This window comes from Bombus affinis, chromosome 9 (genome assembly GCF_024516045.1).
Source record: "Bombus affinis isolate iyBomAffi1 chromosome 9, iyBomAffi1.2, whole genome shotgun sequence".
Taxonomy (NCBI): domain Eukaryota; kingdom Metazoa; phylum Arthropoda; class Insecta; order Hymenoptera; family Apidae; genus Bombus; species Bombus affinis.
In genome coordinates, this window is record NC_066352.1 from 3,670,797 (window position 1) to 3,683,165 (window position 12,369).

The following is a 12,369-nucleotide window of genomic DNA, read 5'->3' on the forward strand; positions in this document are numbered from 1 at the left end:
GCCTCTTAATCCTTGATACTTACTTAGAATCACCAACTAATTATCAATTTCCCCTCTGTTATCAAAATATATAATAATACCAACGTTATAATAAATTATGCTTTATAGACATTAAAATATGTCATAACATAATTAATTATTTATTTCTCTTTTAGAAATTTTAGTATAAAATTTTGCACAACCTAGCCTATCTCATAACTTGACATATTAATTCATAAAAATATACAAATACGATAAAAGCACTGATATGTATATTAAAACCATAGACTAGAATTTACATATCAGTAAATAACATGCAATGTAGAAATGAGAGATAATTATACATCTCTGATGATAATTCAAAGCGCAACTATACATTCGTGTAGTCCATGATTTTAATAACGACACGCCATCTAGAAATGTTTGTATGCATAGTAACTCTATCATTAAAAGTGTTAGTTGAACGACAGTGGTATGGGTAATTGTAAATATGTCATTAACGGAGGTTATATGTCGTACGTAGCCTCAGATAACACTACATAACTTTGAAACTGTTTCATCCTATTGTATAATTAAACAATGTCGATAATCGTCTGTCGATTCTGATTATTTCCTTATACCATGATGGGAATATTGTATGAGAAAAGGCCACTAAAACGGCCTAAATTAGGGCCGCCGGACGTCTATCCTCAAGAACCTAAACAGAAAGAAGATGAACTTACGTCCACAAATGTCAAACTGGGCTTCGCCACAATGCCCCAGATGTCAGAGGAATTTGGGACAGCGAGACATTGTAATGTCACTGCTGCTAAAGTTGGAGCATATTTCAATGCAATTTTGGCTAAGAAAGAAGAGCTCTCTACAATGCCAGATACTGCAAGGAAACGACAACAAATCAATCCAAAAGATAACTTTTGGCCAGTAACTGCTAGAACAAAAAATGGCATTGAGGCCTGGTTCAAAGATTTGTCTGGGTGTAAACCACTGATAGCTCTTGCTAAGAAAGCTCCTAACTTCAATAAGAAAGAAGAAATATTCATGATGCTTTGTGAGTATCAAGTACCAATGCTTAGAGCAGCTTGGTTCATTAAACTTAGCTCTGCTTACACAGTAGCAGTTTCAGAAGCCAAAATAAAAAAGAGACAGTTGCCTGACCCAACTACAGGTAAACAAAGACCTTCTTCAATATTAGTGAAATCAAAATATTTAATTAAAATATTTATTCTTTGTTTCTTCTTTTAGAATGGACAGGAACACTTATTAAATTCTTGAAGGATCAGCTTTCAAAACTACAGGAATATTATTATATAAATAATAATACAACAAATAGTACTAGTAGTAATGGTATTGCAAATAATTCTTGCAGTGGGAACAACAGTGGAAATAACAATAATAATAACAACAATGCCAATAATGTCAGTAATAATGCTAATAATAATAATGGAGTAGTGAATAATCAGCCAGCTACACCAAATTCAAGTAACCAAGTAGCAACTGGAAATACTATGAACGAGGAACATAAATTAGCATTAAAACAATGGCATTATTGTATACAATTGGCAAAGTATATGTTTGAAGAAGGTTTATTAGATAGGCAAGAATTACTACAATGGATTTTAGAATTATTAGATAAAATTAAATCTTCTCCTTCAGAAAATGGTATTTTGAAACTTCTGTTGCCACTAGCATTGCAGTATTTAGAGGAATTCGTGCAATCTGAATTATTAGCCAGACGTTTGGCATATTTGTGTTGCCGCAAATTGGCACATATGTGTAGTAATGTAGAAACCAATGGCAATCCACAAAGTCCGTCCGTAAATAAAAGTGATGTTAACAGTGGGAAAGACACTGCCATTGCTAATCAAGTTCAAAATCCATTAACTGCTGCCTTTAATGACTATTTGTCTTGTCCACATCACAGGGATGTGATTTATAGTTTGTCAACAATAATACAAGTAAGATAGGATGTTATGTATTATTTAACATGTTCCATGGCCAATAGTGAACTAAAAGGAGATAATATTATTCTAAATCGCTAATAGAATTTTGGTATCCTTTTGCTTACTTGAAGAATATAACAAAGAGTGGTTTTGTTCTATCAAATGTTCACCTAACATGGAACATGCTGATCTAAAAATAATTAAAAAATAATATAAAAAATAATATTAAAAAATATATTATAAATTTATATTATAAAATAATATAAAAGAATATAAACTTATTTTTCTATCAGGTTATAACACTAGAATGTCCTACTGCATTAGTGTGGAATAGCGTTGGTGAAGGAAAAGCTCCATCTGTATTAAATGGTTCTCCTTTAGATTATTTACCATGTCCCCCTACAGCTTTACCATGTCCACCTGTGAGTGCAACTAATCCTACAATAAAACAACTGAAAATTGCTCAAAAAAATATTCGAGCAAGATCTCAAGCTGCTGAAGGAAAATGGTCATGTGATAAGTGGCAGCAAAGCAGTGCTGGAATAACAACAACTAAAGTACTGGCAGCCTTAGATGCTTTAGATCGGCATAGTTTTGATAGAATGGATTCTACTAATTCGTTAGATACTTTGTATGCTAAAATATTTACATCACCTCCAAAAGATAATACCAATGAACGAGATACAAAAACGGAATATAATCCGCAACAAGATTCTGCTGTAGTTGAAATTCTATGCGAATGGGCAGTGAGCGCCGAAAGGTGGGGAGAGCATAGAGCAATGGCAGTTGCAAAGCTGTTGGAGAAACGGCAGAGTGAAGTTACTGGAGAAACGAACGATAACGATGATAAAGACAGCATCTGTAGTAATGGAAATCCACCCGTGCTTCCAATTTTTCAATCATTACTTATGAAATTCTTGGACATGGATGCCCCGGTACTAGATAATACAACAACTCAGTCAAAAGTTCAGTTCACGAATTTGGTTCACTTATTTTCAGAATTAATTAGACATGATGTATTTTCACACGACGCATACATGTGTACACTCATCTCAAGAGGAGATCTCATACAAGGTAGGATAAGCTTTTTACAAATTTTTCCATCATCTATTACTGTAGATACATATTTTACTATCTTATTTCATTTAGGCCCTGTGGCTAGCAAACCTGGAACTCCGAGTAATCGAGAACAAATCGACGAAGACAGCTTGTTTACTGGGATAGATTTAAAACCAACAAAATTAGAGGTACCAGATCACGGACGAACGATGGATTATGATGACAGTAAAATTGACGATGATTTGGATAAATTATTACAACACATCAAAGAGGATCAACAAAATAGCATGGATGCACCTGATAGTCCTAAAGAAGATGCATTAGCTGGGCATGGAACTCAAGAAGGATTGGATTCAAAAATACCATCGAGTCACAGTAGACATTTATTGTATACAACGCATTTCCCATTACCACAGGTAAATTAATATTTGACTGAAACAATTTTATACAAAATTTAACATGTACCCTGTAATCTTTAAAGTGCTGTTGACATTAATTTTATAATATTATGTTTGTAGGATGAAACATGCAGTCAACATGACTGTAATCAACGACATGTATTACTGTATGGAGTAGGTCGCGTTAGAGACGACGCTAGACATATTGTTAAAAAAATGACGAAAGAAGTATGTAAATTATTCGGAAAAAAATTTAGCATTGACGTTGCAGAAGGTGGTAAAGTAAAGAAACATTCCCGAAGTGAATTCAACTTTGAAGCGATTACGCTGAAGTTTCAGAATCTCAGCTATTTTGATCAACACGTAGTGACGTGGCAATGCGCGACACAAGTTATAGAAATGTTGAATACATTTGCATTGGCTGGTTCGTCTTATTTGCCAGTCCAAGAACATGTAGCATTTCTATTTGATTTAATGGAATTAGCGTTAAATATATATGGCCTGATAGATGTTTGCATTCAAATACTAAAGGAATTACCAGAAGTTGAAACACAGTTGGGAATTAGAAACAGTCAGCTTGTTAGAAGCTATACTACAAGCTTAAGTTTATATGTTGTAGGAGTATTAAGAAGATATCATTGTTGTTTGTTATGTAAGTATTATTCATAACAAAATTCATTATTTTATAAAGTACTCAAATAATAGGAATGATAATTATATCTAACTTGGTTATTTTAGTATCTCCGGAACAAACAACAGCGGTATTCGATTTACTTTGTAAAGTTGTAAAGCATGTATCCAATCCTAGTGATTGTAGTTCTGCTGAACGATGTGTATTAGCGCATCTTTACGATTTATACTCGTCTTGTTCGTTGCTGAAAACGAAACCACATGGAGTTGAAGCATTTAGCAATGCTTATCCTAAAATCCGAACGGCTCTCTACAGCACGTTACAACCAACAACGTCGAGTCATGTGTATAATTCACAATTTATGGTAGATGTTTTTACTAGTCCAAGACGCGGTGGAAAAATCGAACCTCAATGGGCTAGACAGTTAAACGAGACACCGGCGAATCGTTACAGTTTTGTTTGCAACGCAATAGTTGCAGTTTGCAGTGAGACGGATAATGATAAATTAAATGACATTGCGATAACATGCGCGGAATTAACAGCTTGTTGTAATGCACTTAACGCTGAATGGCTCGGAGTCCTTATGGCACTTTGTTGTTCTTCAAATAGCTCCGCCTTTTATATTGACGTGTTAAATCAGGTTGATGTACAAGACCTAAGTATACATAACTCTCTGGCGGTATTCACGTCAATTTTAATTGGTAAATTTTTTAAAATGATTTTAATGCATTATGTTATTTTAAAAAGTTGATAATGTACTAAAATAATATTTTCTATTTATAGCAAGACACTGCTTCTCATTGGAGGATTTTGTCGTGCATATAGCATTACCATCCTTAGTTAAAGCTTGTAATGAAGGTCGCGGAGACGCAGATATGGAAGCTGAAGCTGGAGCACGTTTAACCTGCCATTTACTTCTACGGCTTTTCAAGACTGTCGAATGTCCTCAACCGGCGCTTTATTCCGTGAGCACAAGCCCTCACCCTCTACCGAATGGAAATTCCAGGGGTTACAGTATAAAATTAAGTTGTGATAGACACTTGCTGGCAGCTGCTCACAATAACATTAGGGTCGGTCCGGTTTTAGCTGTACTGAAAGCTATCTTAGTTGTCGCCGATGCAACTGCTGGTAAACAACCTCCAAAGAAACCAGATGTGCCGATAAATCATTCGAATAAAGGAGGAGGACCAGCTAGTGTTGGTGTTGGTGTTGGGGTAACTACAGGTGGACCGAGCGAATTGTCTATCAGTCATATCCTAGGTACCAGTGATATTCTAGGAGGTGGCGATGACTTGGGACTTGATCTAGCAATATCTTCATCTAGCAGCAGCGCTGGAATGACTACGGAAAATGTGAAAGGATTGTCAGACTTTGCGCAACATGTCCTCAGACAAATCTGCAGCCAAGAGTGGGTTTTAGAAAGATGTTTACAAAACCCAGAAGAACTTTGTCATCCCGATATGTTACTCGATAACATGCTGACACCGCGTCAAGCTCAACGGTTACTTCATATGATCTGCTATCCGGAGACTTCTACAGACGCATTTATTGACCAGAAGACTCACATAACAAACATTTTGGAAAATCTGGAGCAATGGAGTTTAAGAATGTCGTGGCTTGATCTGCAACTCATGTACAAACAATTTCCTCCAGGATCGAGCGATCTTTCACAGTGGTTGGACACCGTTGCCAAAGCTGCAATCGATGTGTTTCAATTGAATACTATGTCAAGTAAGCCAGATAAACGGTCTGGTTCGATATGGTTAGTTGCACCGCTTGTTTCAAAATTACCAAGCGCAGTGCAAGGTCGAGTCTTAAAAGTAGCGGGCCAGGTTTTAGAATCCGGTAATTGGTCAAAAACAGCGACAGGTCGCGAGAGAAGTAGATCGAAATCGCCATCTTTGTTTAATCATCAACCGTTTCTCTCGTTAGTACTCACTTGCCTCAAAGGTCAGGACGATCAAAGAGAGGGCCTTCTGATGTCTCTGCATTCGCAGCTATCGCAGTTCTTGAACATTAGCAAAGAGGAGAAAAATTTTGTTACCGAAGATCCTAAGACGAGAGAGGTGTTGCAAGATGCATTGCAATTGAGATTTAGTCTCGTCGGTGGAGTCTTTGACACTATACAAAGAAATACGACTGCTACCACAGACTGGGCTATTTTATTGGTTCAGCTGGTTAGCTATGGTGTTATAGATTTAAATAATAATTCTGGATTGTTTACTACTGTCATAGATATGTTAGCAACCCTAATACATTCTACTCTAGTTTCCGATTCGCAATCTGAGAAGGATGAAAATAAAAAACATTATCAAAATTTAATGAAAAAGTTGAAAAAGGAACTCGGCGATAGAAATTCTCCCAGTATTCGATATGTCAGACAATTGTTACCACTGCCAAAATTAACGATGGAAGTAATTACATGTGAGCCAGTTGGATGTTTGACAGACACAAAAGGAAATAAAATAGCTGGTTTTGATAGTATTGATAAAAAACAAGTAAGTTGAAGTATTTATATTTGTACTATATAATACTACACTCTAATAACAAGCAAAAAAAAAAAAAATGATATAAAAATATATGCATATTAAATTAGGGTTTACAAGTATGTGATTCCCAAAGGGTATCTGCATGGGAAGTATTAGAAGGTCATAAAAATCCAGCACCAATTTCCTGGGCCTGGTTTAGAGCAGTTCGATTGGAACGTAAGCCTCTTACGTACCAAAATGCTCATAAGCTTTTACGATATCATACACATAGTCAAATTAGACCTCCTAGCCATTACTTGGAGCCACCACCATTACCTCCGGAAGATTTAGAACCAGATAAAAAGGAATCAGAACCTGGCAAAGCTGATACACCAATGAGTATCGATTCTCCTGGAAGAGTAACAGGTAGTGTTGGCAGTAGTGGAGTTAGTAATGCTATTACCAATGGCAAAGGGAAAGCTATGAAGACACGAAAGCATAGAAAGAATAGAGGAGCTGCTACACCTACTACACCTGTTTCACAACAAATTCAGGTTCTTTTTCTTCCATCTGACTTTTTAAAATATTTGTTTTTCAATTTTTTATATATTTTATGTGTTAAATAGCAGCCACCAAATCAACTACAACAAATGTCATTTGGAAATCAGCAAGTACCCGTTAGTCAACAACCTGGGATGTTTACTGGTCAACCGCCGCAACATCAACAACCTTGGTACACCAATCAGCAACCTCATGCACCAGCTCAGCCATATGCATATGGACAACAATTACCACCAACTCCAGTTGGACCAAGATACGACAGACCAGGCATGAACAATCAATCAAAACAGGCGCTTTCTCACATGTTACGTTTACGGCTACCGTCCAATCAATTAATAAGCTCTCAGCAACAAGCAAATGCCGCACCTGTCGCTGGGCCAGGAGCTTTCCAAGGAATGCAGAGACAACAATTCATCAGACAACAATTAAGAGCTCAACATGGAGCTCCAAATATCAATCCACAACAAGGAATGTTTGCTTCGCAACAGCAGCAACAACAACCGCAACAACAAGGAATTTACACTGGAATGCAACAGGGTAATTATATATTATAATTTATTATTTTATGTATAATAATTACTTTGGTAGTATAATATATAAAAATATAATAATTATATCTTTTAACAGGAATGAATCAAAATTATGCAGGATATGGGGGTCAACAAATGATGCCACAACAACAACAACAGCAGCAGCAACAACAGCAAGCGCCTCAACAAGCGCAGCAACAACAACAGTTGTTACAGCAGCAGCAGCAGCAACAAGGTTTAATGAATCAACAACAGAACATGATGTTTTCTAATCAACAGCAAATGATGGGACCTCAAAGGGCGCAAGAGTATATACCACAACAACGTATGCAACCTGGAGCTACGAGGCCACCGTACCTTCAGGTACCATTTAAAAGAAAAGTAGATAAAATGAATCTAATAAAAAAAGTATTTACTATAAAGAATCGAAAATTATTGTTGATATTCTTTAGGCTCCAAATGTTACAATGAATACAATGGGTCCAATGGGAGGTGGAGTTCAAAGTCAACCAGCACCACCATATCGGCAAACCAGTGGAAAACCTGGTACAGTTGGTGTAACGGGAGTAGGCACTACTAACGTCGGCTTACAACAAAATCAACAATTCCAACAGGTAAGGTTTACTGTGCTATAAAAAGTTGTCCATATATCTGTGTGTATAATTGTTTACATTATTAGCAACAGGCGATAAACCAACAACGTATGAGACAACAAATGCTTGCGATGCAGCAACAACAACAACAGGCACAGCAGCAACAGCAAGCACAGCAACAACAACAACAACAAGGTAATGCCGGTGGACAACAGCCAACTCCACAATTAGTGACGCATTTACAACGGCACTTGAGTCAACCACCGCAACACTATCAGCATCAACCGCCACCCTATTAGTAATTTAATCTGTATATAATTAATGAATTTGTTGTATAATTAACATAAACTGTGTAGACTGGGTCAGAAGAATTACGTAACTTAATTTGCGGTGTGAATATATAAAGCGTGCCATTGCAGAGGCAATAAACAGACAAGAATTTTACAAAAGTCTTAAAAGCTATTTCTTTTCTTTTTTAACGTTAATATTGTGTATAATGTATGAAAAATAAGCAGTTATAATTGTTTAGAAATGTTGCGTAATTACTGTACTCTCAAACCAAATAAATTAAAATATAAATTTTCTTTTTGTAAGGCTAATAATAAATTAGATATAAATTACATAAAACTAGTGGTAATTTTAGCTACACGAAATACATATATATATTTAAGGCATACATAATTTATGTATAGATAACAAACAAACAATAGACAGCAAATAAACAATAAATTGAATAAAATTTAAATACTCGCTGGTAATATTAAAAAAATATTATATTATAATATTATAATATTATAATATTAAATAAATATTATAAGTATAACATTGTAAATATAAAAAAGGAAAACAATTTCTAAAAAAAGAAACTTTTTATAATAAAAAATTTACCCTATAATTGAGTTAATATAAATCAAATAAAAATTATACATATACACATATAAATTTTCTTGTCATATGTGTTACGAAATAAAAATTCTAAAATATAAAAATTGTTCATTTTATAACAATATTGTAAACGTATATTTTTATATGTATTTTGAAATTACAAATGTGTACGAAAATACAACTAATCTTATTTGTCATTTACCAAAATTGGTTAGGTCACCGTCATATAAAGTACTACAAATCGTTAAATCGTTTACATGACCGTGGGTTAGGTCACGGAGTTACGTATTCAATATAAGTGATTTAGTGTGATTTTATTTATAATTTTATATTTGTCTTAGTAACTAGTTATCTAATCTCAAAGAGAAAGGAATTATATCAAAAATCAAAATAGATATATAACAAAATAGAATTTATACATACGACAAGAATAGAAAAGAAATGTACAACAATGAGTAATACAGAAGAACTTATGACTGATATTTATAACACCTTAGTACAGATAAGATATCCAAAAATTACAACAGCTTTAGCAAACAATATAGAAGTAACAATTCTTAATGGAGAGAATCGACTTTCATTATTATCTTGGCTTTTGGCTGAGAAGTTTCCCTTGATAGCTTCCAAATTACAAAAGCTAAAAGGCGCCGCTTTAGAAGGTTTTATAACTAAATAACATTAGAAGTTTGTAATTAAATAATATTTAATATATTCAATATAAAGACATTATCATTCTTTTGCAGAAGAGTTACTAAAATCTTATTCCGAAATTGGAATTTGTACTGATAAAAAATTATTTCTGGTTGGTGTCTTACATAATTTCTTTTTGTACTATTGGCAACAGAAAAATTTAAATTATTCTTTTGCAGGGAAATTGCCTGTTAAAAGAACAACTTCCAACTTTAAGATTATTATTGGACTTTATTAAATGTTTATTCCTTAAGTCTTTTGATACTGAATATGATGAAAAAGAATCCACTGATGATATATTAAACGTATGTAAATAAATACATCCAAAACATGTATGCATATAATTTGTATATTTACAGATATATTTTATATTAGGTCTATATCAATGAAGATTCAAATACGTTCACATGTAATATTGAACCAAAGTTAAATTATTCTGAATCTATGGAGTATTTTGAAAATTTGCAAAAGGATTTAAATGAACATCAAGAATTATCATCAACTTTTGAATTTAAAAACGAAGAAGAACGTGTAGTGGAACAGGTTTTAAAAGTAATTTCATTAAAAAATTTATATAAAGTGATCTGTAACTATTGCTACAACTGCAAAAAGAATGATTCCTCATCAAAAAGTATCATTTTGAATGTGAACTAGACATGAAAAAACTGTCTTAATTTTTCAGTTCATTTGTCATATAGAATCATTCCTTTGTTTGTGTAGTAGATGTTTTATAATACTCTATGTTTTTTGTCTTGAAATAATATATAAAATTATATGAAATACAGGATGAAAAAAAGAAAACTAATGAAAATGATCGAGATTCGTTATTTAATGAGGAAAAAAAGAATTTTATAGAAGCATATTCATCCATTGATTCATGGTCACCATTTAACACAAAAAGTGTGAAGAATAAATCATATTCCATGGATGCTGATATTAACGATATATATTCAAAATTTTCTTCTTTAACACAGGTTCTGTACTTTTATAGATCTTCTTACATTTAATACAATTAATATCAATTTATATAAATGCTATTTAATGTTTAGTTTCTACAAGCAAAGGAAGAAATATTGAATGCCAATATACCAAAAGAAATAGGGAAATTAAATACTCCATTGAATGAAACTGTTGAGAATATTGTTACACATACTGAAGAAGCTAAGAATGGATATGTGGATACTTATTGATTTGTAATATTAATTTTCTTTTAAGTAGCTTTTAAAATATCAATCTTTAAATTTATATTTTTGTACTCTTATAAAAATAAAAGCACTTATGGATATTAAAAAGATACTAATTCAATTAAAAATGTTTTATAGGTTTATTAGAAATACATGATAGTGATTTTACGATCTAGGTCGTTCTTTCTTTTCTTTGTAGAGTGCAAGTAGTGAAACATTAGCAACTTTCACTACTTTAAATCGAACTCCTGGAATGTCACCTACGGCATGACCTTTACGACCAAAACCTGCGACCAAAACTTCGTCGTTTTCCTCGATATTGTTCAAACAACCATCTCTAGGTACAAAAGCAGTAATTTTCTTGCCGTTTTTGATAAGCTGTACTCTCACACATTTACGAATAGCAGAGTTCGGCTGTTTGGCTTCTACACCACTAGAAACATACAAACACTTAATTAAAATTTGATGCAGAAATTCATTTCAATTCAGAAATTACTATAAATATGATATAGTAAGAGATTTAATAATGTAAATATACATACACTTTTTCTAAAACAATACCCTTAGCATGAGAAGCACCACCGAATGGATTGGCCTTCCATCTCGTTCCCAAGTGAGCTTTCTTATAGTCTTTATCATTCCATCGTTGATCCCGTCTGTGATTTACATGCTTACGTGCGGTACGAAGACCACGAGGTTTACCTGTAAACCAAAACGTTAGATCATTAATACATTTCATTTTCATTTTGTTATTTCAGAATTTTCTATTAAATATTTAACGAAATTATAATGGAAACAAATTAAACAATCGATGAGAACAACACATATTTAATAATATAAGCTTTACACTTTTAAAAACAATATAATTTTAACATCGATTACTTACCCATCTTGTTCGTTGTTCTATACAACCGGAAGAGCTCTATCTTCCATTAACGGAAATGCATATGAACTTCAATTTTACCGTCACATTTAAATCAAAAATACGTTTGTTGCAATAAATGTAGCAATAGATCAATAAATATAAATGTTAAAAAATAAGTTACTATTTTTCTGTATTTTATTAAATATTTTATTAAAATCTTATAAGTATATTAAAATTTTATGTTATAAGTATGTTAAATATTTTATTAAAATCTTATAAGTAAGAACGAGCGAACTTATCTAAATATTTTTTTTATTTATTATAATACGAAAAATACATTTTACACGTAATATGAAAAAAATATACTATTAATATATATGTCTGAAATACTTTTCTAATTTTTAAAATTAATAATATATATTTTTTCTCTTATATATATGTACATTGCAGTTGCCACATGAAATTATGAAATTTAAATTTTTATAAATTAGATGTATGAGCACTTCTAATTGCATCATAATAGGGTTTGTCATTTTTGGAGGATTTGTGAACATACATACAAAATGAGATTGGGAAAAATGCATAA

At 32.9% G+C, this 12,369-nt stretch overlaps 3 protein-coding genes across 10 annotated transcripts; 2 read left to right on the forward strand and 1 right to left on the reverse strand.

Annotated features, from left to right (window-relative positions):
• The first annotated feature begins 393 nt into the window (after positions 1-393).
• On the forward strand, positions 394-8,742 carry LOC126920563 (mediator of RNA polymerase II transcription subunit 12). Of its 8 annotated transcripts, none has more exons than XM_050731146.1 (12): positions 397-1,144; positions 1,222-1,934; positions 2,213-2,993; positions 3,069-3,394; positions 3,497-4,028; positions 4,115-4,708; positions 4,791-6,505; positions 6,604-7,029; positions 7,102-7,573; positions 7,664-7,947; positions 8,019-8,180; positions 8,246-8,742. In XM_050731146.1, exons 1-12 carry the CDS (start codon positions 601-603, stop codon positions 8,456-8,458), a joined length of 6,762 nt encoding a protein of 2,253 aa, XP_050587103.1. In that variant the 5' UTR covers positions 397-600; the 3' UTR covers positions 8,459-8,742. The 8 variants fall into 8 exon arrangements, with proteins under 8 accessions (XP_050587101.1, XP_050587100.1, XP_050587099.1 ...); XM_050731150.1 differs by having other exon boundaries at positions 7,664-7,929; positions 8,252-8,742; XM_050731148.1 differs by having other exon boundaries at positions 7,105-7,573.
• A 505-nt stretch (positions 8,743-9,247) lies between these two features.
• On the forward strand, positions 9,248-11,026 carry LOC126920792 (uncharacterized). The gene is made up of 6 exons (XM_050731550.1): positions 9,248-9,703; positions 9,788-9,846; positions 9,914-10,039; positions 10,110-10,286; positions 10,520-10,708; positions 10,784-11,026. Exons 1-6 carry the CDS (start codon positions 9,496-9,498, stop codon positions 10,922-10,924), a joined length of 900 nt encoding a protein of 299 aa, XP_050587507.1. The 5' UTR covers positions 9,248-9,495; the 3' UTR covers positions 10,925-11,026.
• Positions 11,027-11,034: 8 nt separating this feature from the next.
• On the reverse strand, positions 11,035-11,921 carry LOC126920793 (40S ribosomal protein S23). Its single transcript, XM_050731551.1, has 3 exons — positions 11,805-11,921; positions 11,461-11,620; positions 11,035-11,351 (listed from the first exon to the last, which is right to left on the reverse strand). Exons 1-3 carry the CDS (start codon positions 11,806-11,808, stop codon positions 11,084-11,086), a joined length of 432 nt encoding a protein of 143 aa, XP_050587508.1. The 5' UTR covers positions 11,809-11,921; the 3' UTR covers positions 11,035-11,083.
• Positions 11,922-12,369: the final 448 nt, after the last annotated feature.